Below are 24,181 nucleotides of genomic sequence, written 5' to 3' on the forward strand. Positions count from 1 at the left end.
ACACTGACAACAGTGCCATAAAAGCTAAACAAAAAAACACCACAGCCTCAAGCAGCTCTGAAAGTACTGGATCAAAACAAAAGGGAATGAACAGCGAAGGGACGGTCCAGACTGATAGCCTCCCCCAGGCACACACTTTAATAAATATCATTACATTTGGGGTCATGCATGTCAAGGTGTATCACCGCAAGGGCCCCATCTTGCATTCTTCAGGCACCCCAAACTCCCACTTAAGTCAGTGAAAACGCAGGCATGCAAGGAATACAGGATCAGACCTCTGCCACAGCATGAGCCATCCAGCGATGCCAGGCATCCAGCAGAAAAGCTTCAAGAGCTCTGGGCTCTTTTCACTGTCACCGTAAAGATTGGGGAAAGGCCCTAGGTAGCTAATGCCTGGAGACCACACAGACCCTTGATATGCAATCAAAGAGTCAAATGCACACGCTCTTCTATTTCCCTCTTAAAAAGAAAACTAAGGCCTTGTCTACACTACAGGACTATTTCGAATCTACTTAAGTCGAATTTGTGGATTCGACCTTAATAAGTCGAATTTGTGTATCCATACTAAATACACAAATTCGAACTTCTGAGTCCACATTCACGGGGCCAGCGTCGACTTTGGAAGCGGTGCACTGTGGGAAGCTATCCCACAGTTCCCGCAGTCCCCGCTGCCCATTGGAATGCTGGGTAGAGCTCGCAATGCCTGCTGGGGGAAAAAAATGTGTCGAGGGTGGTTTTGGGTTACTGTCGTCATTGAACCGTCAATCACGCCCTCCCTCTCTTCCTTGAAAGCGCCGGCGGGAAATCTGTTCGCGCCCTTGTCTGGTCGGTTACAGCGCGGACGCCACAGCACTGCGAGCATGGAGCCCGCTGCGATCATCGCTGCACTTATGGCCGTTGTCAACTCCTCGCACCTTATCGTCCACCTCTTCCACAGTCAGCTGCTGAGAAACCGGCGAGGAGGCTCGCAGCGCGTGAGGAGAGTGGCACAGACCTCTCAGAAACCAGGGTACGCCGGGCAGTGGAGATCATGGTGGCAATGGGTCACGTTCATGGTGTGGAACGGCGATTCTGGGCCCGGGAAACAAGCACAGACTGGTGGGACCGCATAGTGCTGCAGGTCTGGGATGACACAGAGTGGCTGCGAAACTTCAGGATGCGTAAGGGCACTTTCCTTGAACTGTGTGACTTGCTGTCCCCTGCCCTGAAGCGCCAGGACACAAGGATGCGAGCAGCCCTGAGTGTGCAGAAGCGAGTGGCCATAGCCCTCTGGAAACTTGCCACGCCAGACAGCTACCGGTCAGTAGCGAACCACTTTGGCGTGGGCAAATCTACCGTGGGGATTGCTGTCATTCAAGTAGCCCACGCAATCGTTGAGCAACTGCTCTCAAAGGTAGTGACTCGGAAATGTCCAGGTCATCATAGATGGCTTCGCCGCGATGGGATTCCCAAACTGCGGTGGGGCTATAGATGGGACTCACATCCCTATCCTGGCACCAGCCCACCAGGCCAGCGAGTACATTAACCAAAAGGGCTACTTTTCAATGGTGCTGCAAGCTGTGGTGGACCATAGGGGACGCTTTACCAACATCAACGCCGGGTGGGCGGGCAAGGTTCATGACGCGCGTGTGTTCAGGAACTCTGGTCTGTTTAGACGCCTCCAGGCAGGTACTTTCTTCCCGGACCACAAAATAACGGTTGGGGATATGCAGATGCCTACAGTGATCCTCGGGGACCCGGCCTACCCGCTAATGCCCTGGCTCATGAAGCCCTATACAGGCGCCTTGGACAGTGAGAAGGAACTCTTCAACTACCGGCTGAGCAAGTGCAGAATGGTGGTGGAGTGTGCTCGGACGCCTCAAGGAGATGGCGGAGCTTACTGACTCGCTCGGACATCAGCGAAAAGAATATCCCCGTAGTTATTGCTGCTTGCTGTGTGCTCCACAATCTCTGTGAGAGCAAGGGCGAGACCTTTTTGGCCGCTTGGGAGGTTGAGGCAAATCGCCTGGCTGCTATTTACGATCAGCCAGACACCCGTGCCGAGAGAATATCCCAGCGGGAAGCGATGTGCATCAGGGAGGCTTTGAAAGCGAGTTTCCTCGCAGAGCAGGGTAACCTGTGACTGTCCACTTGATTTTAAGAGAGCCTGATCACAAACCAAGTTTCCCCCACTTCCAAAGGACGTTTTAAAGCTAATGAAATGTAACAGTAATTAATAATAAATCTTTCGTTGACTTTGCATTTCTGTTTCTTGGTTGAAACATGGAAGCATTCTGTGCTGGGTAAGGTGTGCACTGATGTACAGACCGCTTGTCCAAAAGAGGACGGACAGCCTCCTGCTCCTACATAGGTCTGTGGGGTGGGGGACGGTTTACGGTGGTTGTGCATGTAGGGGGAGGGTTGCAGGAATGGGTGGGTTTGCAGGAAGGGGCGAGGGGTGCCGTCTTTGGATAGGGGTTAACATGACGGCTGTGGGTTTGGGCGTTGGAAGGGGTGAGGGGTGTGGGGGAAGGGTGAGTATCTGCCCTGGATGAGGGCTCTTTTGGGGCTCAGGGCACCGGGAGGATCGTGGCTACGGTCGAAGTGCATGTGAAGGGAAGCCTGCCTTTACATTCGGGGATGGCAGGCACCAGGACCCTGGACAAGCATACACATCAAGGAAAGACCCGGGGCAGCATACACCACACAGACTGTCCCTGGTGCCTAGTGACTGCAGTCTGTGTGTGCCCTGCAGTTGACCCTGCACCCAAGTCTGTACCATGGCACTGTGGGCTATGCACTGCACTTACAATTACCGCACCCACAGAAAGTCTTCTGACACGAGAAACGTGACGGAAACAGTGAGTAACACCAAACCGCTTTTAATAATGTAGTACACAGTGGGGGGTTTAAACTTGGAGTTGGGACTGGTTGATGCTGTAAGGAAAGAGCTTGTACAAATTTAGAGCACGAGAGGTGTCTTGTACATTACCGCTCTGCTGCGGTGCAGTGACAGTTCTCACGGCCCCTACCGCCCCTCCTTCTTGTAACTTTGGGTGAGGGGGGGACAGGACTTCTTGGCGTTGGAGGGCGGTTGCAGATGCACTGCAGGGGGGCTCTCTCCTCCTGCCTGCGGTCTTGCAGAACATCTACAAGGCGCCGGAGCGTGTCCGTTTGCTCCCTCATTAGACCAAGCAGCGTTTGAGTCGCCTGCTGGTCTTCCTGCCGCCACCTATCCTCCCGTTCCATGTGTGTGCGATGCTGCTGACACAGGGTCTCCCTCCACTGTCTCTGCTCTGCCGCCTCCGCTCTGGAGCAGGCCATCAGTTCCTGGAACATGTCGTCCCTAGTCTTTTTCTTTCGGCGTCTAATCTGAGCCAGCCTCTGCGAGGGGGATGCCGGGGCAGTCCGGGAAGGAGCCGAAGCTGTGTGATGTGAAAAAGTAGGCGATTTCCTTGAACACATACATGTCTGCCAACAGTAAACACAGTCTAGTCAGTTTCAGTTAACAAGACCAAAGAGGGAACCAAGTCTCAGGAGATCTCAGAACTAGTCCGAGATTTCGGAATACGCTCTCATTGGCGGCGCCATTGCACTGGATAGCGCATGCGAGGAAAGACAGCTGCATCCTCTTACACAAAGTCCTGGTAAGCCTTACAGTACATACTGCTTATTAGTTAGTGGTTAGCTGTGCTCTCCTGCTAAAGGCAATGTGCAAAGCAGAAAGGATGAGCCTTTTGCAGCCCCTCCCGCCAGTGCACGGGAAAGATCACTGTATGCTTTTCCTCTGTGGCCTCCAACACGTGGCTGTTAAGCGAGGGTCATTCTTATGCAAAGTAAAAGTCTACCATTCACAATAGTAACAGTACACTAATTCCCCTAATTAGATGCAGCACTTCCAGAACGACATTACCCTGAGGCGTGTCACTCGGACTCAGAGAGAGCGGATGCTAAGAGAAGCCCTGCACAGACCAGGACCATATGCTGCCATGCTTGTCGAGGCGATGCTTCCCCTTTACATTAGGATGGCCTGGCGCGGAAGAGTGTGCTTCCACGGAGCACCCAATAAGGCACCTCTCCCCAGGAACCTCCTGCTGAGGCTTTTCCAGCTGCTCTCTGAGAGCTTTTTTGAACTGTCCCCAGAGGATTATTGCTCGATTCCTATATGTGTTGACCTACTTTTTGTATAGTTTGATATTTAAAAATTTTTATATAGTATTTCTATTTTTTTATATACCTGTTTCTTAAAAAATAAATGTTGCCCTGTTTGTAGCACTTACCGCCTGATCCTTCCCCTGATTCCGAGTCCGGGTTAACGGGCGGGGACGGTTGGTAGGGGATCTCTGTGAGGGTGATGAAGAGATCCTGGCTGTCAGGGAAAGCAGGAGTGGGTTCGCTGTCGCCTGCGCCGTCCTCAAAAAACCCTTCCTCATCTTCCCCATCGGTGAACATCGAGGAGGAACTGTCCCGGTACACTATTCCATCCTCGGAGTCCACCGTCACTGGTGGGGCAGTTGTGGCAGACCCACCTCGAATGGCATGCAGTGCCTCGTAGAAGCGGCATGTCTGGGGCTGGGCTCCGGAGCGTCCGTTTGCCGCTCTGACTTTTTGATACCCTTGTCTTAGGTCCTTCACTTTCACGCGGCACTGCATCGCATCCCGGCTGTATCCTTTCTCTTTCATGGCTTTCGAGACCTTCTCGAAGGTCTTCGCGTTCCGCTTGCTGGAGCGCAGCTCCGAGAGCACAGACTCCTCGCCCCACACAGCGATCAGATCCATGACTTCCCTGTCAGTCCATGCTGGGGACCTCTTTCTATTCTGGGATTGCCCGGACTCCTCTGCTGGAGAGCTCTGCATCGTTGCAGGTGCTGCGGAGCTCGCCCCGATGTGCAACCAGAACGTCAGATTCAAACCGCCCAGACAGGAAACTGAATTCAAATTTTCATGGTCATTTCCTGTGTGGCTGGCCAGAGAATCCAAGCTCGGACTGCTGTCCAGAGCGTCAACAGAGTGGTGCAGTGTGGGATAGCTCCCGGAGCTACTAAGTTCGATTAGCATCCACACCAAGCCTAATTCGAGCTATCCATGTCTAATTTAGCGTTACTCCACCTGCCGGGGTGGAGTACCAAATTCGAACTAAAGAGCCCTCTAGTTCGAATTAAATGGCTTCCTGGTGTGGACGGTTGAGCGGTTAGTTCGAATTAACGCTGATAAATTCGAATTAAAGTCCTAGTGTAGACCAGGCCTAAGGGGGAGACTTTCAAAGGCATAAAGGACTACTAGGTACCCAGCTCCCATTGGAAGTTGGACACCTAGCTGTTGCTTTGTGCCTCTGAAATCTCCGCCTAAAGGAATAAGAAAATTAAAGCCCCTTTAAAAAAAAAAAAACAAAAAAAAAACAGGTCCTCATGTGTATTAGTAATAATAATACATTTGATTATTAACAGGAGAAGGATTTTAAAAGTGGAGTTTATTTTCCCCCATTGTGCCATTTAATTTTTGCATTGCACTCAGCTTGGACACAGAGATAACAGACGGGCTTCTCTTTCTGGTTCTCTGACCAGCAGAGTGTTGCAATGTTTGAGTGGGAAACGTAAACATCAAACTGATTACAGTGACATTTTAAAAACATTATGCAAGTGCTTATTAGAATTAGGTCCTTTAAAAAACTAAATACACAACCTAAATTGTGAAGATAAGGACACTTGCAAGTGGATTAGCCCGAAATCTAGTTAATTTGAGTTAAAAGTAATTTCAAGCATCAGACCTACCGCCTCTCCTCCCCCACTCCCACCCCATGACCTTCTGACAAATTTTTTGATTTTACTGTCACCATTTCCTATTTTGTTAAATGTTTCCCCCCCTTATTGCTATTTGTGAGTGTCTTTCCCTAAATGCTGGAAACCGTCAAGGGCCTTGTCTACACTATGCAATAAATAGCTGCAATTCAGCAACAATTGTGTCTTCTTCTATAGCCTCTCCATTACTGGAGGTTTGAAACCATGGTAGCCCAATTCCATACGATCTGCTAATCTTTGTGGATGAATAGTCCTTCTGATCCACCCAGGATATCATATCATCAATCCAAGATCTTCTCTTTCTGCCTCATGGTCTTCTGCCATCACCTTTCCCTTCCAGTGCCCATAAACGTGCATCACCCACTGAACCACTTAAAATGTGCCCTACAAATTTAATCTTTCTTTTCATAGTAACTCTGACAAGGGTCTGTGGCATTCGAGTCATCTCCAGTCCTTTTTCACTGGTAAATTGCTCTGTCCAGGATATTTTGGAGGCAGGTGGGAGGGGTGAGGAGCGAGGACTCGGCGCACAGGCTCCCCCTGCCTCCCGAATGCAGCAAGCCAGCTGATTTTCCCTGGGCAGAAGGGAGAGGGGAGGAGCGAGGACTTGTGGGCCTTCCCCCTCCCTCCTGAACGTGGCAATCAGCTGGCTTGCGGCATTCAGAAGGGAGGGGAGGGAGGGGGAGGAGCCAGGATGCAGTGTGCGAAGTAAAGGGGGAGGGAGAAGAGGTGGGTCAAGGGTGGGGCTTGGGGGAAGGGGTGGAGTGGGCACGCTGAAGGTGAGCCCCCCATCCCTGGTGCTTGCAGAGTAGGGGAAGCTGCCCTGGAACCTAACCCCCCCCCCCCCCCCGCCCCCAGCTACATTAATTATTATGGGGAAATTGGATTCGCTTAACATCGTTTCACTTAAAGTCGCATTTTTCAGGAACGTAACTACAACATTAAATGAGGAGTTACTGTATTTTCATTTTCATCTCCCATTATAATTGCCTTCTCATTCCTCTATACTTGTTTTATTACTCAGAGTTTGTACCCATCAATCCCTACAGATCTTAATATGTCAAGCAATTTGTAGGTGTGGATTTTGTCAAATGCTCTTTGGAAGTCAATGAAACAGTGCCATTTTCCCCATTCAGTTGATCGTTTTAATATAAACTTCAAATATATGGTGCCTTTTCCACGTGTGAAGCCATACTGTTGTTTGCTTATTACTTATCAATCTTTCCTTGTATTTGGTAATCATCCCTTGTATTCAGCAACAATTAGTCACCAGCAACCAATGTAGCTGTATCAGTGTTGACCTCTATTATTTAGTCCAGGGCAAGCATTTTTTTACCTCCTAGGTCAATCACTGCATCTCTCTGTCTACACTTGAGGGTTAGCAAGAGTGCAGCTACACTGATTGCTGAAGTGTAGCTATTCCCGGGTGTTGACAAGGCTTCAGTGATTGACTAAGTAGGGAGGGAAACAGTGACGCTGCTGTCAAATGCAGTACACAAACTGGGAAAAAAAATTGAAATATTTTTTTCTTGAGTCTCAGTTACAGTAAATCTTAGCTCTTACTTGCAACAATGGAAGGTAAAAAAATTCAGTCCAGAGTATGACAAATTCAAAGTGTCCTAAATGCAAAAAAGAGTTGTTAACTTGTTATGGCTGAGATTCTACACAAGAATCAGGAAACTTAACATTATGATTCTCATTGCAGTTACAGCTCAATCATATTTTGTGAATATATGCACATGAAGGGATGAATTCTGTCCTTGGATACCCTCATGTGGATACACCAAATTCTACAGGAGCTAGCCACATGCTGTGCTCCTAGAAGCAGAATTTGGCCTTAAGGTATTAAAGCTAACACCATATCCAACAAGACCAGACAGCAGCAATAGGTGAGGTTACAAACACTGGATTATAAGAGCACAATCTGACTGCACAGAGCTGGACTTTGTCCCTAAGTAAGTCAAACAAGAGAAGCAGAATGAATATAAAGAAATATCTATTAAAATTGCCTGCAATTCAATACAGGTAACTGCATTCTGCCAACCTAAATTCCCCAAGCCATTTCAAACAAGATATTTTATTCTTCACTTTCTGTCCTAAACTGTCATGTTGCTGGACGTCGTTAAACAGCTGCTGCCTTTATTCCAGAGGTCACTGCACTGTGGTGGTAATAAAGCAGTTCCAGTTTCCATATAGACCCTGATCCTGCAAACATGCAGGTAAGCAACTTTATACATGAACTCAATGGGACTACTTTGAGTGTAAATGACTATAGGATTGAGGCCATATTTATAAAGCACATTAAGACCCCACAGAATGGAAACGTGATATATAAACATGTAAGATGTTACCAGCATCTCCTTCTGACAGCCAGCCATGCTAGGAAATGAAATACAAAATCCAAGACATCTAGGTTGAGTTTTAATAATAGTTTGTTTATATAGCTCCTCTCCAAGCCCTGGCAATTAGGGCACTGTGTCATATACATAGAAACACCCTCAAAAGTGTCAAACAAGAGCAAATTGACACAGGGGGAAAGGGTCTGGGGATAACTTAATAATATGGGGAAAACTGCCGGAGAAAAGGAAGGATTTTGGTGCAATTAGGAGGTGGATCTGAATTCCAAACCCAAGGGCCCAGCATATCTAAGCATGGTCACACATACACGAAGGGTGGTGTGAACCCCAAAACGAAGACAGGTTGAAGGCGAGCATATGTCCTCATCAAGACAAGGCGCAAGGAGAAAGTCTTGAATAAAGAGTGCTCACAGCATTAAAAGTTACCGTAACATTTTAAAAAGTAATATTTGCTCACGATTTTTTCCAAGTTTGCGGAAGTTCGATCATAGCTCTTTAACCTAAGTACATTTGCTCTCTAATCAAATTTTTTAGTTGGGCAGCTGTTGGGCAAAAATCACAGCTAGGTAACTGTGAATGCTTCAACAGGACTGAGGCAACAAACAGACTCGGTCAAACTGCTTTGGTTCTGTGGCACACATACTGTAAAAGGGTGCACAATATAACTCACTTCCCTGGGCAAGAGCACTCTTTCCTCTCATTTGTGCCCTGGGCAAAGGCTGCCACATTCTTACTTTCCTTGCGACAAAGACACAAGCACATTGGTTTAGGCAGAAGCAGCTTTTAGGCAGAAGCAGCTTTTACAACTGATGCTGCTCTTTATTCTCTGCTCCTTTTGTGCAATACAGAGACAATTCTGAGCAAAGCCTTTGGGGAAGGAGCTTTACTCAAAATCACTAGTGCTCTGTCTAGCACAATGAGAGTGGAGAATGCAAATTAGTTTCAATAAAAGCAGCTGGCAATCAATAGGGGAGGGCTGGTCTCCAAGAGTGAAACCAGCTCCTTTGAGGATAAAAGTTGAAAGGAGTAAAATATAAGGCGATGAAAGCAAAGAAAGAGCAAGTGTAAACAAAATTTAAAAGGAAAAAAAAAGAAGTAAAACCAAGGGATGTAACTAAAAATAACCGAAAAGAGGAGTGACAAATGAACACATCTGGGGAAAAGTTACTGGTGAAGAAAACACACAGAATAATGAGCGTACAGAGCAAAGGATCATTAGAAAAAGTCTAATGAGAAAGATCTGCAATCCGCACAGAAGATAAAATAGAGATCATGAAAGGGAAGAGGATCAGAGGTCAGCTAGGACAATGGCTAAATGCACTAGCCACAAGCTCAAATTCTGGCCTGGATAATAAGCACTACTGCATTTGATAATGAGTCTCAAAGCTTGTCTTCTCACACAGCGCTCCAGTGCACTGCTGTAGCGCTTTAGTGAAGACGTGACTACACCACAACCACTGATTCCCTCAAGCACACAGCTGGGCTGCTGGAACTAAACTGAATATACATCTACATTAAGGGCTTGTCTACGCTACCCGCCGGATCAGCAGGCAGCAATCAATCCAGCGGGGGTCGATTTATCGCATCTAGTATAGACGCAATAAATCGACCGCTGAGTGCTCTCCTGTCGACTCCAGTACTCCATCAGAATGAGGAGAGTAATCAAAAGTCGATGGGAGAGAATCAGCTGTCAACTTACCGCAGTGAAGACACCGCGGAAAGTAGATCTAAGTATGTTGACTTCAGCTATGCTACTCACGTAGCTGAAGTTGCGTATCTTAGATCGACTCCACGCGGTAGTGTAGACAAGCCCTTAAAATGCCACAACAGCACAGCTGCAATGCTGAAGCTGCACTGCTGTAGCCCTTCAGTGTAGACACTCACTGCAGCAATGGGTGAGGTTCTCCCCTTGCTGTAGTTAATCTACCCCCTAGAGAGGTGGTAGTGAGATGAACAGAAGAATTCTTCCATTGACTTAGTGCTGTGTATGCCAAGGGTTAGGTTGTCACAGCTACGTCGCTCAGGGGTGTGGATTTATCACACCCCTAATCAGCACAGTTATACTGATACAAGTTCGTAGTGTAGACCTGGCCTCAGCCTCCTTTCTGGTGCTCTTCTGGCTAAATCACAAAAGCACCACACACTTGCCTCACAGACTTTAAGGTCAGAAGGGACCATTATGATCCTCTAGTCTGACCTCCTGCACAATGCAGGCCACAGAATCTCACCCACCCACTCCTGTAACAAACCCCTAACCTATGTCTGAAGTTACTGAAGTCCTCAAATCGTGGTTTAAAGACCTCAAGGTGCAGAGAATCCTCCAGCAAGTGACCCGTGCCCCATGCTGCAGAGGAAGGAGAAAAACCTCCAGGGCTTCTGCCAATCTTCCGTGGAGGAAAATTCCTTCCCGACCCCAAATATGGCGATCAGTTAAACCCTGAGCATGTGAGCAAGACTCACCAGCCAGCATCCTGGAAAGAATTCTCTGTAGTAACTCAGATCCCAACCCATCTAACATCCCATCACAGACCACTGGGCGCATTTATCTGATAATAATCAAAGATTATTATCAGATAATCAAAGGCAGCAGCTGTTTAAGATTAATTGCCAAATTAATTGCCAAAATTAGGCTATCCCATCATACCATCACCTCCATAAACTTATCAAGCTTAGTCTTGAAGCCAGATATGTCTTTTGCCCCCCACTACTCCCCTTGGAAGGCTGTTCCAGAACTTCACTCCTCTAATGGTTAAAAACCTTCATCTAATTTCAAGTCTAAACTTCCTAGTGTGCAGTTTATATCCATTTGTTCTTGTGTCCACATTGGCACTGAGCTTAAATAATTCCTCTCCCTCCCTGATATTTATCCCTCTGATATATTTATAGAGAGCAATCATATCTCCCCTCAGCCTGCTTTTCGTTAGGCCAAACAAGCCAAGCTCCATGAGTCTCCTTTCATAAGACAGGTTTTCCATTACTCGGATCATCCTAGTACCTTCTCTGTACCTGTTCCAGTTTGAATTCATCCTTCTTAAACATGGGAGACCAGAACTGCACACAGTATTCCAGATGAGGTCTCACCAGTGCCTTGTCTAACGGTACTCACACCTCCTTATCTTTACTGGAAATACCTCGCCTGAGGCATCCTAAAACCGCATTAGATTTTTTAACAGCCATATCACATTGGCGGCTCATAGTCATCCTGTGATCAACAAATACTCCAAGGTCCTTCTCCTCCTCTGTTACTTCCAACTGATGTGTCCCCAATTTATAACCAAAATTCTTGTTATTAATCCCTAAATGCATGACCTTGCACTTTTCACTATTAAATTTCATCCTACTACTATTACTCCAGTTTACAAGGTCATCCAGATCTTCCTGTATGATATCCCTGTCCTTCTCTGTGTTAGCAATACCTCCCAGCTTTGTGTCATCCGCAAACTTTATTAGCACATTCCCACTTTTTGTGCCAAGGTCAGTAATAAAAAGATTAAATAAGATTGGTCCCCAAACTGATCCCTGAGAACCTCCACTAGTAACCTCCTTCCAGCCTGACAGTTCACCTTTCAGTATGACCCATTGTAGTCTCCCCTTTAACCAGTTCCTTATCCACCTTTCAATTTTCATATTCATCCCCATCTTTTCCAATTTAACTAATAATTGCCCATGTGGAACCGTATCAAATGCTTTACTGAAATCAAGGTAAATTAGATCCACTGTGTTTCCTTTGTCTAAAAAAATCTGTTAATTTCTCAAAGAAGGAGATCAGGTTGGTTTGGCACGATCTGCCTTTTGTAAAACCATGTTGTATTTTGTCCCAATTACCATTGACCTCAATGTCCTTAACTACTTTCTCCTTCAAAATTTTTCCCAAACCTTGCATACTACAGATATCAAACTAACAGACCTATAGTTGCTCGGATCACTTTTTTTTTCCTTTCTTAAAAATAGGAACTATGTTAGCAATTCTCCAGTCATATGGTACAACCCCTGAATTTACAGATTCATTAAAAATTCTTGCTAATGGGCTTGCAATTTCACGTGCCGGTTCCTTTAGTATCTTGGATGAAGATTATCTGGGCCCCCCGATTTAGTCTCATTAAGCTGTTCGAGTTTGGCTTCTACCTTGGATGTGGTAATATCTACCTCCATATCCTCATTCCCATTTGTCATCCTACCATTATCCCTAAGCTCCTCTTAGCACCTTCTGCCACACTGGACACTACTCCAGCAAATCACAACTATCCAAGTGCACCAGGCACCCACTCTCTCCATTCATATTCCTCCTCCAAATTCACCACCCTCTGGAAAGCCCACAGATGCTAAACCATATTAGTAAAATGCAGTGAAAGTGCCCCCATCACACCCACCATTCCCTATGACAGCAACTTCCCCTGAGTCTCCCAGTGTGTCCAATTTGTATCATCATTTAGACAGTAAGTTCTGTGCCTAAGATAATAAATGAGAAAAATAATTTGGCACATTTGGCAGCCTCTAATCAGGAGAGTACAGGTCATTGCAGGTCTGGACTGAAGTGCGTTTAGAATGCTGCGGTGTTTGCCTGCCCACACAGCCTACATCTGGTTCTAGGTGCTGCTTTTATCAATATCCCACACAAAAAGCTTGGGATTAAGGTCACCAGACTGCAGATCCCACAACACTGTCTCTACCTCCCCAGTTATAGTCAAAGTCACTCAACTGCCTGTCATCCCAAATGATCCCAAACAGTTTACCAACAAAAGATACATCCACCACCAAAATTCAGCCAGCCATTTTTTAAGAGGCAACTGTAAGCATATAGCAACTATTCAGGACAGGAAATGTCTACTACATCCACCTGAAATCAAAAGGGGGAAGTCCAATGTAATTATTTATTCGGATTAGAATTTTACCAATCATGGTAAATCTGTGAGAAGAGTCTTTGTAAGCTCTCTATATACCAAATGTAATTTAGCTAATTTTCGGAAATTTAAAGAGTCATTTGGACAGGGGATCCCCTACTCTTGTGAAAAGGGCCATGGAGTTTTTAATTACTAAAATAGGCAAGACTCTTTAGTCTCTTCACTTTCAAAAGCAAAAAATCTCACATACAAAAAGAAGAGATGACAAAAATCACAGAGCAAAAGGACAAAAAAGAGGAGCAAGAGACCAAATGGAACAGGATAGGAAGAAAGAACTAAATAACTCAGGAGGAAAAAGAATACAGAGACCAACAGAACATACCACATTCTCATCCCCTTAAGGCTCAGGTCCGTCTAAAGACCCACAGCAGAAGGAACAGATGAATTAATCTTCCTGTGGCTGAAAATGTAGAGCAGCCCCATAGCATCCGATCTGCAGTTTGTCAGCACTAATGTACTGAGCCTACTTCCTCCCGCCCCCATTCTCAGCAGTTGTTTTAGGGCTCATCTAGACTACAGAAATTTGCACCATTGTAACTGCACTGATGTACCGGTAATTATGCCAATGCAAACCCGCAACCTAGACATACTGCATCAGCACAAAAAGGAGCTCGCTGTAGAGGGCCTACATAACACTGCAAACACATTGAAGCAGTTATACCAGCACAAATTTCCCTATTCTAGACAAGACTTTCATATCCATGGACAGCGAGGCGCTTCCAAGTTAATATGTCTATATCCACAAACAGGGTTAACCATGAGCTTCATGGATTATCATAAGGCCTAGCTGCCTTAGCTCTTCTGCATACGTGCAGAAAGCAAGAGACTTTTTCACCTTTATCAGGAACTGAATGAAAAGTTCAGGCAAAAAGACAACGCAGCTGTCGGGCCAGAGAACGTCGGCACAAAACAATGTGCTCAAGGAGATTCCTAGGGTCTCTCACATGCTGAAAAATGCCACGTATGAATAAAAAGCCCATGTCTATATTTTCAGAGCTGCTACCATGAAAACAGCTAAGCCTGCAGTAGTCGTGGAGGCCTGTGCATGCATAGCAGGGAGTCAGAAGGGCAATGCAGTTGCTCCTGCAATGGCCAGTTCATTCACTCCTCCAAATGAATGCGTCAGTCTGAGACAGTCTACGACCTCACTGTGAGACCCCAACAGGGATTTGGCCACCGGCCCTTTCTCCTGTTGTCAAGATGGAACTCCCATCTCCACCTCACAAGAGCCGTAAGAGGAGGTGGAAATAAGATACTTTAATGAGCAAGTGATTTTAAAAGCAAGTTAAACTTGAGTCAAGTGGAATGCCACCCCCCAGCACCTATTGCTGCAGCCAGCACTATAAACTCCAAGCACCAGTATTCAGACTTGGAATCCCATGTGTGCACAAGGGCTTTGTCTGGCAAACTAGGGAGTCTCTTGGAGGCACCTGGAACCTCACTCTGCCAGGCAGCCCAAGATGCTACTGGCCAACATGGATGCATCTTACCCCCCAGGGTGAGGGACAAGGAGACCACTGGCTCAATGAACCACACAGACCACAGAAACTGGGAGAGGAGATGCCTGAGACATTGTCAAGAGCCGTGTGTGCAGAACTGGGATTTAGCCATGGCAGCAGAGACCGAGCCCAACTCACTCCAGGAGGGGAATCCGGGGATGAGGCACTGTCTAGGTCAGGTAAGTAGCTTTTTATTGTCAAGTGTATCACCAGGGCTGATTTTGCAGGCTTGGACCTGGCAGAATTTCCCAAGTTCTTATGAGCACTGCCATCACTGTAAAAGGGTAGATACATCCTCCTCTTAGAACAGGAACATCCATCTCTCCCTGTGCTCTGCCAGTTCCCATTCCCTCTCCCACACACACCTCCACGATACATATGGCAGTTACCACCTCTCTTCCCAGCCCAGCCATTTTGGTTCCTCTGTAACTCCCTAGGGTGGGAAACTGGACACCACTTACCAGCACCCCTGCTTTCAGCAGCATTGGCCACTATTCCCAGTTAAGGTGCTCGATCTGGTGTAAACAGCAGCTGGTCAAGTCATGTCATTTGTCCAGCAGTGAAATGGCAAGAAGAAGTGGATTAAACACAACACAAACTGCATTTCAGAAACTACGTTATTGCAATAAGTAAAATATCAGGCACCATAGCCAAAGGATTTATAGTACAGCGTATCTATCGTCCCACGTGCCAGATCATGGCACCTCATTAGCATGCTGCTCTTATCTACACACATCACATTTCACTCACTTCCTATTTAATGTGTGAAAAATATTCTTAGGCATAGTATGCCAGAAAACTGACACAAGCCACAAGTGGGGAAATAACTACACCACCTATCCCACCTGTTGTTGTGATCACCACAACAGCAGCTACCACTGTTCATTTCCCAGCCACAAACTGGTGCCCAACTGGCTAGTTACTCTGCAGGGTAGCCAGCTCTCATAGGACAATCTCCACTCACCCTGCTGCATTGGCTACCTCAACACAGCAGTGTAGTTCTAAACAAAGAGATACAAAGGTGCTGCAGTTATGTAGCTACAGCTGTGGGTCCCAGGTCTTGAGAACAACTGAGTCCCACCAGTCTGTGGTTATGGATCAGGCCCCAAAGCAGCATTCTACCTGCTAAAGATCATCCTCAGGTACAACTTAGATAATTTTTCTTCAAGGTTCCCAAGACACAGACCAGGTTTTCATCTCGAGGCCAAAAGGCCAATAATATCAAGACACTTGATCACGGCCTTGGATAGGCCAAGAGACTACTCACCCCATCTGAGCACAAACATGTATCCAGACCAGGGGTCGGCAACCTATGGCACGCGTGCCAAAGACAGCACGCGAGCTGATTTTTAATGGCACACTGCTGCCTGCTGGAGTCCTGGCAGGCAGGCAGCGGCGTGCCATTAAAAATCCTGCCCAGCCCATCCCGCTATTCTCTGCCTTCCCCCCCCCGTGGGGCCAAGGGGCAGAAGCTTGGTCCTGCCGGCTTCCCTGCCTCTTCCCGTAGTGTGCTGGGTTCCTGCCCCTCCTCTGCCTCTCCATCCCTCCCTCCTTGCCAGCCGATCAGCTGATGGCCATTGCGAGGGAGGGGTCGGGAAGGAGCAGAGTTAGCATGCTCGCTGCTCCCGGAGGAGGCAGAGAAGTGGGGGCAGGGCCTTGGGGAAGGGGGGGGGGGTTGGAATAGGGGCATATCCCCTCCAGCCCCCTGCCCTGACCCCCCCCCCACACACACCCCCAGCCCTCTGCCCTGAGCCCCACAGCCCTGCACACACCCCAGGCCTGTGCCCTGAGCCCTGACCCCCCCTCACACACACCCAGCCCTCTGCCCTGAGCCCCGCACACACTCCAGGCCGCTGCCCTGAGCCCTGTACCCCCCTCATACACACCCAGCCCTCTGCTTGACTCTTTCACCACCCCCATGACCCCAGCCCTGACTCTGACTCTGGCACCCCCACATACCCAGCCCCGCCCCCCTGCCCGGACACCTGCACCCCATCACATGCCCCCAGCTCTCTGCCCTGACTCTTGCATCCCCCCAACATACCCATTCACCCCCTCACATCCTGACTTTTGCATGCCTTAAATCCCCATCCTCACCCTGAGCACCAAGTGGGAGCTGCCCAGGTAAGTGCCCTACACCCAAACCTCCTGCCCCAACCCTGAGCCCCCTCCCTCATTCTAGCTCCTGGGCAGACCCTTCACCCCCAGCCCTGTGCTCAGTGCACTCCCACCCTCAGCTCAGTGCAGAGAGAGGAAGAGAATGGGCCAGAACCAGGGAGAAGGTAGGTACCCACTGTATGTGGGCAGGGCTTGGCCCCAGACCAGCAGCGGGCTGAATGGGTCTGGCAGCCAGGATCCTGGCTGGCAGGAGCCGGCGGATGGAACCCCTGAGCGGCAGTGGGCTGAGCCACTCAGTCCACTGCCGGTCTGGGGTCCCAGCCGCCGGCCCTGCACAGCCCACTGCCGGTCTGGGGTCCCGGCCGCCGGACCCTTGCCAGCCGGGGTCCCGGCTGCAGGCCCCACTCAGCCCGCTGCCGGCCTAGGTGAACAGAACCCCAGACCAGCTGCGGGCTGAGCAGGCCAGCGGTGTAAGATCAACATTTTAATTTAATTTTAAATGAAGCTTCTTAAACATTTTGAAAACCTTGTTTATTTTACATACAACACTAGTTTAAGCAGCAAAGAATCCTGTGGCACCTTATAGACTAACAGACGTTTTGCAGCATGAGCTTTCGTGGGTGAATACCCACTTCTTCGGATGCAAGTAGTGGAAATTTCCAGGGGCAGGTATATATGCGCAAGCAAGAAGCAAGCTAGAGATAACGAGGTTAGTTCAATCAAGGAGGATGAGGCCCTGTTCTAGCAGTAGAGGTGTGAAAACCAAGGGAGGAGAAACTGGTTCTTGTTGAGATGAGTTCCTGTCTGCATCCTGTAAAACTTGCCCATACCGGTATTGCCCTGGCCTCTTCTTTTGTCATTCAGTGTTGAACGCATTCTAAAACAATATGCATTTCCTCACCTTTTGGGGGCGAAGCCAGACTTTAAGGCACCTGATCCCCTACTTGGTGTAAACTTTGCTTGTGCCAATCAGAAACGAACACAAACAGGTTTTGGGCCCCATCCCCTATGACACTTCTATGATGTTATAGTTGGTACTTTAGGCCTGCCTGCCATGTGCAGGCAGGGAGAGGAGAAAGAAAAATGAATCCTATGTATCCTGTGTACACCCGTAACCGAGCCTGATCACCTCGAAGCCTCTCTCTCAGCTCACGTGTTTCAAACAGAGCTTCTACGTTTGCCGGTCGTTATGCGTTGGTTTGTATTTGTAAGTATCAGTTATTACTAAATGCTGCATCTTTGTTTATAAATATTGTTAGTAGATATTTTAGTCATTGTGTGTTTTAAGTTTCATCAACTCTATTAGCTAATCATACGCGGCTCCCTTACCCCTTGTAATTATCCCCAATAAAACTTTAAATTGATTAATTTTAGTGTGTGTGTGTGTGGGTGTGTGTCTGCAGTTTGCATCGTGACCCATACTCTCCTTGCATCCCTTACCAATATAGTCTGTTGCCACGTGCAGCCTGGTAAATAACAGGCCTGCATTTTCTTTCGCCCCTGCGAGTCCGTGGCAATCTACAGTTCTGTAGTTGGCAAGCCATTCACAGTCTTTGTTTAGTCCTGAGCTGATGGTGTCAAATTTGCAGATGAACTGAAGCTCAGCAGTTTCTCTTTGAAGTCTGGTCCTGAAGTTTTTTTGCTGTAGGATGGCCACCTTAAGATCTGCTATTGTGTGGCCAGGGAGGTTGAAGTGTTCTCCTACAGGTTTTTGTATATTGCCATTCCTAATATCTGATTTGTGTCCATTGATCCTTTTCCTTAGAGACTGTCCAGTTTGGCCGATGTACATAGCAGAGGTGCACTGCTGGCATATGATGGCATATATTACATTGGTGGATGTGCACGTGAATGAACCGGTGATGGTGTGGCTGATCTGGTTAGGTCCTGTGATGGTGTTGCTGGTGCAGATATGTGGGCAGAGTTGGCATCGAGGTTTGTTGCATGGATTGGTTCCTGAGCTAGAGTTACTATGGTGCAGTGTGCAGTTACTGGTGAGAATATGCTTCAGGTTGGCAGGTTGTCTGTGGGCGAGGACTGGCCTGCCACCCAAGGCCTGTGAAAGTGTGGGATCATTGTCCAGGATGGGTTGTAGATCCCTGATGATGCGTTGGAGGGGTTTGAGCAGGGGAATGTATGTGATGGCCAGTGGAGTCCTGTTGGTTTCTTTCTTGGGTTTGTCTTGCAGTAGGAGGCTTCTGGGTACACGTCTGGCTCTGTTGATCTGTTTCCTTATTTCCTCGTGCGGGTACTGTAGTTTTGAGAATGCTTGGTGGAGATTTTGTAGGTGTTGGTCTCTGTCTGAGGCCACACCATCAGCCACACCATCACTGGTTCGTTCACCTGCACATCCACCGATGTAATATACGCCATCATATGCCAGCAATGCCCCTCTGCTATGTACATCGGCCAAACTGGACAGTCTCTAAGGAAAAGGATAAATGGACACAAATCAGATATTAGGAATGGCAATATACAAAAACCCGTAGGAGAACACTTCAACCTCCCTGGCCACACAATAGCAGATCTTAAGGTGGCCATCCTACAGCAAAAAAACTTCAGGACCAGACTTCAAAGAGAAACTGCTAAGCTTCAGTTCATCTGTAAATTTGACACCATCAGCTCAGGATTAAACAAAGACAGTGAATGGCTTGCCAACCACAGAACCAGTTTCTCCTCCCTTGGTTTTCACACCTCTACTGCTAGAACAGGGCCTCATCCTCCCTGATTGAACTAACCTCATTATCTCTAGCTTGCTTCTTGCTTGCATATATATACCTGCTCCTGGAAGTTTCCACTACTTGCATCCGAAGAAGTGGGTATTCACCCACGAAAGCTCATGCTGCAAAACGTCTGTTAGTCTATAAGGTGCCACAGGATTCTTTGCTGCTTTTACAGATCCAGACTAACACGGCTACCCCTCTGATACTTAACACTAGTTTAGTTATATAATATATAGACTTGTAGAGAGAGACCTTCTAAAAAACATTAAAATATATTACCGGCATGTGAAACCTTAAATCAGAGTGAATAAATGAAGACTCGGCACAGCACTTCTGAAAGGTTGCCGACCCCTGATCCAGACATTAGTGGAAGATGCATAATAACTGCATGACCTAGTTGGAAAGCTGCTCTCCGCATCTCCACTTCAACTGCCAGAATCCCCTCTACCACCTCACCGCAACCACTGTTCAAATGCTTCAACAAAACCCTCCTTGCTGAGCTTAACATAAGCATCGAGGGTTCCATGTTGAGAAATGCCTGAGAAATGGGCACAGCTATGGGAATTTCTCCAGGTAATTACTGAAGTTTCCCAGTGAATGAAGGGAATTTGACCGCTGTACCCAAATATTCCTTTTGCAGAAGGCCCTACTAAAGCCTAGGGGGACACACTGTGCCATTGGTACTTACACTGGTTCAATTACCAATAATTCAGTTCTCTAGTGCAGATATTACCTGAAAGTCCATAGCTCTAGCACAGTTCAGAAACACATTTCAAAGACACTTTGTTCTCAACTATACTGCAAGATGGCTGTATGTTGTAACTAGGCCTCTAAAATGCAGTTTGGATCTAGCTCAACAAGACACATGAGCACATTTCAACTTTTTTTTTTTTAAATGGCTTCTGCCACAAATCTTGAGCTAACAGTAAAATAATTATCAGAGAGGTAGCCGTGTTAGTCTGGTTCTGTAAAAGCAGCAAAGAATCCTGTGGCACCTTATAGACTAACAGACGTTTTGCAGCATGAGCTTTCGTGGGTGAATGCCCACTTCGTCGGACTCTTGCATCCGACGAAGTGGGCATTCACCCACGAAAGCTCATGCTGCAAGACGTCTGTTAGTCTATAAGGTGCCACAGGATTCTTTGCAGTAAAATAATTGTCAACACACGTCTGGGATCTGAGAGTTTTATAAGAAAAAGGCCAGGAAACATGCTAAGGCCCTACTGCTGCAATGTAATCCAAATGGATGTAGGAGTCTGAGCAGATTTCACAGCAGAATTGGGATCACAGAAAGGGAAATCTCCATTGACAATGTTTTTTTTTCCTTTTTCTTCAATACAAGATTTGAAACATTAAGAATTAAGTGGCTTATAAACACAACAACAGTTTTTTGTAGGTAACTGACAAAACACAAAAAATTAAACTTGCCTCAGAACACTACTCACGTCTTACCCCTACAAACTGACGCATTAGGCCTAAAAAGTAGACAAAGCCCCATTACTTAAATTTAAAATGGATTATCCTACAGTTTACTGGGGCTCTTTTTAATGCTCTCCTAAGATTTTCAGTATGCCATTTCAATACAAGTCTCAATCATTGTTCAATTACAATTGTTCTGAAAGTTTGGGGAGCTTACATCCAAAAATTCAACAATGAAGACGTTTCTTATTTAATGATGTCTTATGAATGACTTCAGAGTACTCAGAACTATTTTCAAGGGGAGTGATTGAATCTTAATAAAATTATCAAAGGGAAGTCTGTGATTTGTCACCAGCAACAAATACTGTAATTCTTCTTAGACTAATGAACGGAAATGCATCATTGATATTGGTTTAAACCACTGACAGTACAAAAAAAACCCCACCCCAAATCGGTGAGCACAGAAACAGGCAGCAAGAAAAACAGTTATTTCTAGTGAAGTACTGTCCATGGAAATTTTGTTTTAACCACTAGTGCTAAAGGCCTTGACTCATGGTCTGTATCTTCACTGTATAAATCGAGAATGAAAGAATTAACAAGATTCAACTAATTACTCTAAATTAATAATAAAGCAGCCTTTACTCTTCACTATTCAGATAGGAGTGAAATGTTAGCCAGCAGTTCTGGACTGTCACTTAGAGTTTCCTCTTCTTACTCAGGTTTCCTATGGCCAAGCTAAAATTTACTTTTACAACTACCAAAGCCTCCCAGACTAGCTCTCTGCTCAGATTATTACATGCCCAGGTGCTTTTTTTTTTTAAATGTAGCTGTTTGAACCACAACTATCCTTCCCCACCGTATAGGAGCGCTCAGAGTATCCAGGTCTGTCTCCGAGCACCCCTAAAACACTGTAATATTCCCTCAGACATGAAGAAAGATTCCCCAAAACATCAGGGTTCCCTTTGGAACCGGTTTCCTTTTGGTTTCAGTTCGGTTGTAAATTCGAGCACACGCTATGGGGGGGGGAGCCTCTGGCAGCGGTGGCGAAGTCCGCAGGAAGTTGGCCTGCATGACTCCACGCCGGGAGTTAAATCCACTTACTGCAAGCAGGAGAACAGCTGTCTGGCAGCCCCGCGTCGGGAGTCTCCCCAGCCACACCAAAGCACCTGCTCCCTGCAGCTCCACACGTAGCCCTGGTCTGGGCACCCCCATGTCCCCCTCGGTCTGCACAGCGACCTGCCCGGACCCCCCCTAGATAACTCCCTGGTCCCTGCCAAAGCCCCAGCAGCCATGCCCCCCCCCCCCATGCCGCTCCAAGCCCTGATCCGGGACTCTCATCTCCCTTCCCTGCAGCCCCAAACTCCCCCGCGTGCCCCTTTCCCTCCCCACCCCGCCCTCGCTGGCCCCTCTGTCCGCAGCCCCCGACTCGCCCCTCTCCCCGTGGGGCTGGCGGGCGCTGCCGCGCGTCCTTACTTGGAGTTGTCTTTGCCGCCAGGGTCCTGGCTCTGCCGCCTCCAACTTCCCAGCGCCCGGCACCAGCAGCTCCCAGTCCCGCCCGGCGCCCCGCGCACGTGGGGCTCCGGCAGCCGCGCCGCGCCGCGCCCGAGTCCCGGCTCAGCCCAGCGGACGTGGCAGCACCAGCTGGGAACCGGCCGCGCCGAGCCGAGCGGCGCAGGAGGCTCCTCCCGGCTCTGCTCCAGCGGAACGCGGGGCGCCCTCTGCTGAACACAGGCTGGACCCGCTGCCCCCGCCTCCAGCCCTTCCCGCCCTGCGCCGCTGCCCTGCCCAGCCCAGCCCAGCTCCCCCGCCCAGCCCAGCCCAGCTCCCCCCGCCGCTTCCCGGCTGTGGGAGCCGGAGGCCGAGCTAGGCTGAGTCAGGTAAACCCTGAACAGGCTCCGTCCTCAGGGCAGAGCTGCGCCCTGGAGGCTGCTCCTGGGGGACACGGTCTAGTTTAGCGTCCACTCTTATTCCTGTAGCTTGTGGTAACACAAACACGCGCCCCCACCCCCAAACCCTCAGAGAAATTCAGCCCCCGCCCTTCCCCAAACGCATGAGCTACACGATGAGTTTCACAACATGTCTAGAAAGTTGCTTAACAAACCCAGGCACCCCTGGGCCCGGGGAGGCGGGGATTTCCCGAAGTTGAAGGACTTGCACTGAAAATGCCCTGCCTGCACCTCCCTCCTGTGTCAACGGAGAGAACTGAACTATGGCAATATTGCAGGGGGAGAGTGGCCATCTCTCAGGTAGTCTGGTCCCAAGCCAGTTAGGTTGTGTAGATCTTTGCACTGCAAGGCAGGGCTGCCGGGGGGGGGGGGGGGGCAAGAGGGGCAATTTGCCCCGGGCCCCACAGGGGCCTGCATGAGAGTTTTTCGGGGCCCCTGAAGTGGGATCCTTCACTCGCTCCGGGGGCCCTGGAAAACTCTCGCAGGGCCTGGGCCCCCGGAGCTTCTTCCGCTCTGGGTCATCGTCGGCAATTCGGCGGCAGGGGGCCCTTCCGCTCTGGGGCGGAAGGACCCTCCGCCGCTGAATTACCGCCAAAGCAGGACCCGTTGCCGAAGTGCTGGGTCTTCGGCGGTAATTCGGCAGCGGGGGGCCCCCGCCGCGGGTCTTCGGCAGGGGCGGCTCTAGGCACCAGCGGGCCAAGCACCCGCTTGGGGCGGCGTCCTGGGGAGGGCGTCATTTGGCTCCGGTGGAGCTCCCGCCGGCATGCCTGCGGCAGGTCCACCGGAGCCCGGGACGAGCGGACCTGCCGCAGTCATGCCTGCGGCGGGTCCCGTCTTCCCGCGGCTCCGGTTGAGCTCCCGCAGGCATGACTGCGGCAGGTCCGCTGGTCCCGGGCTCCGGTGGACCTGCCGCAAGCATGCCGGCAGGAGCTCAACCGGAGCCGCGGGAAGAGGGGACCCGCCGCGGGACCGGGGAAGGGCGGCGCAGCGCTCCGCGCTGCTTGGGGCAGCGTGATTTGTAGAGCCGCCCCTGGTCTTCGGGGCACTTTGGCGGCGGGTCCCAAAGCGGAAGGACCCCCCGCCGCCGAATTACCGCCAAAGCAGGGGCCCCCCGCCACCGAAGGCCACAGGCCCCCTGAATCCTCTGGGCGGCCCTGCTCCAAGGGAACCTTAACCTAAATTCTGCAGCAAGGGATGTGGGCCCTGGAGATAGAACATGATTTAGGTAGTTAAGTCAAGCACTTGAGCACGTTCAACCTCAATTCAGCCCCCTTGTGCAGTATGATGGGTTCTCAACCTTTTTCTTTCTGAGCCCCCTCTCCCCCCCTGCAACATGCTATAATAACGCCACGGCCCACCTGCGCCACAACAACTGGTTTTCTGCATATAAAAGTCAGGGCTGACGTTAGGGGATAGAAAACGGGGCAATTGCCTGGGGCCC

General features: G+C 48.8%; 1 protein-coding gene and 1 long non-coding RNA gene across 2 annotated transcripts in view; both read right to left on the reverse strand.

Annotated features, from left to right (window-relative positions):
- The window catches only part of LOC120397065, a 44,288-nt gene extending 22,275 nt beyond the window's left edge, over positions 1–22,013 (reverse strand). Inside the window, exon 1 of the long non-coding RNA XR_005593651.1 lies at positions 21,896–22,013. This is a non-coding gene — a long non-coding RNA (uncharacterized LOC120397065). The remainder of the gene's footprint in view (positions 1–21,895) is intronic.
- Positions 1–24,181, reverse strand: part of LOC120403269 — a 112,560-nt gene that overhangs the window by 34,598 nt on the left and 53,781 nt on the right. The window contains exon 2 of the mRNA XM_039534168.1: positions 22,268–22,575. Within this exon, the coding sequence (XP_039390102.1) occupies positions 22,268–22,575 (308 nt within the window). The remainder of the gene's footprint in view (positions 1–22,267; positions 22,576–24,181) is intronic.

Source organism: Mauremys reevesii, linkage group 1 (assembly GCF_016161935.1).
Source record: "Mauremys reevesii isolate NIE-2019 linkage group 1, ASM1616193v1, whole genome shotgun sequence".
In the NCBI taxonomy this organism is placed as follows: Eukaryota; Metazoa; Chordata; order Testudines; family Geoemydidae; genus Mauremys; species Mauremys reevesii.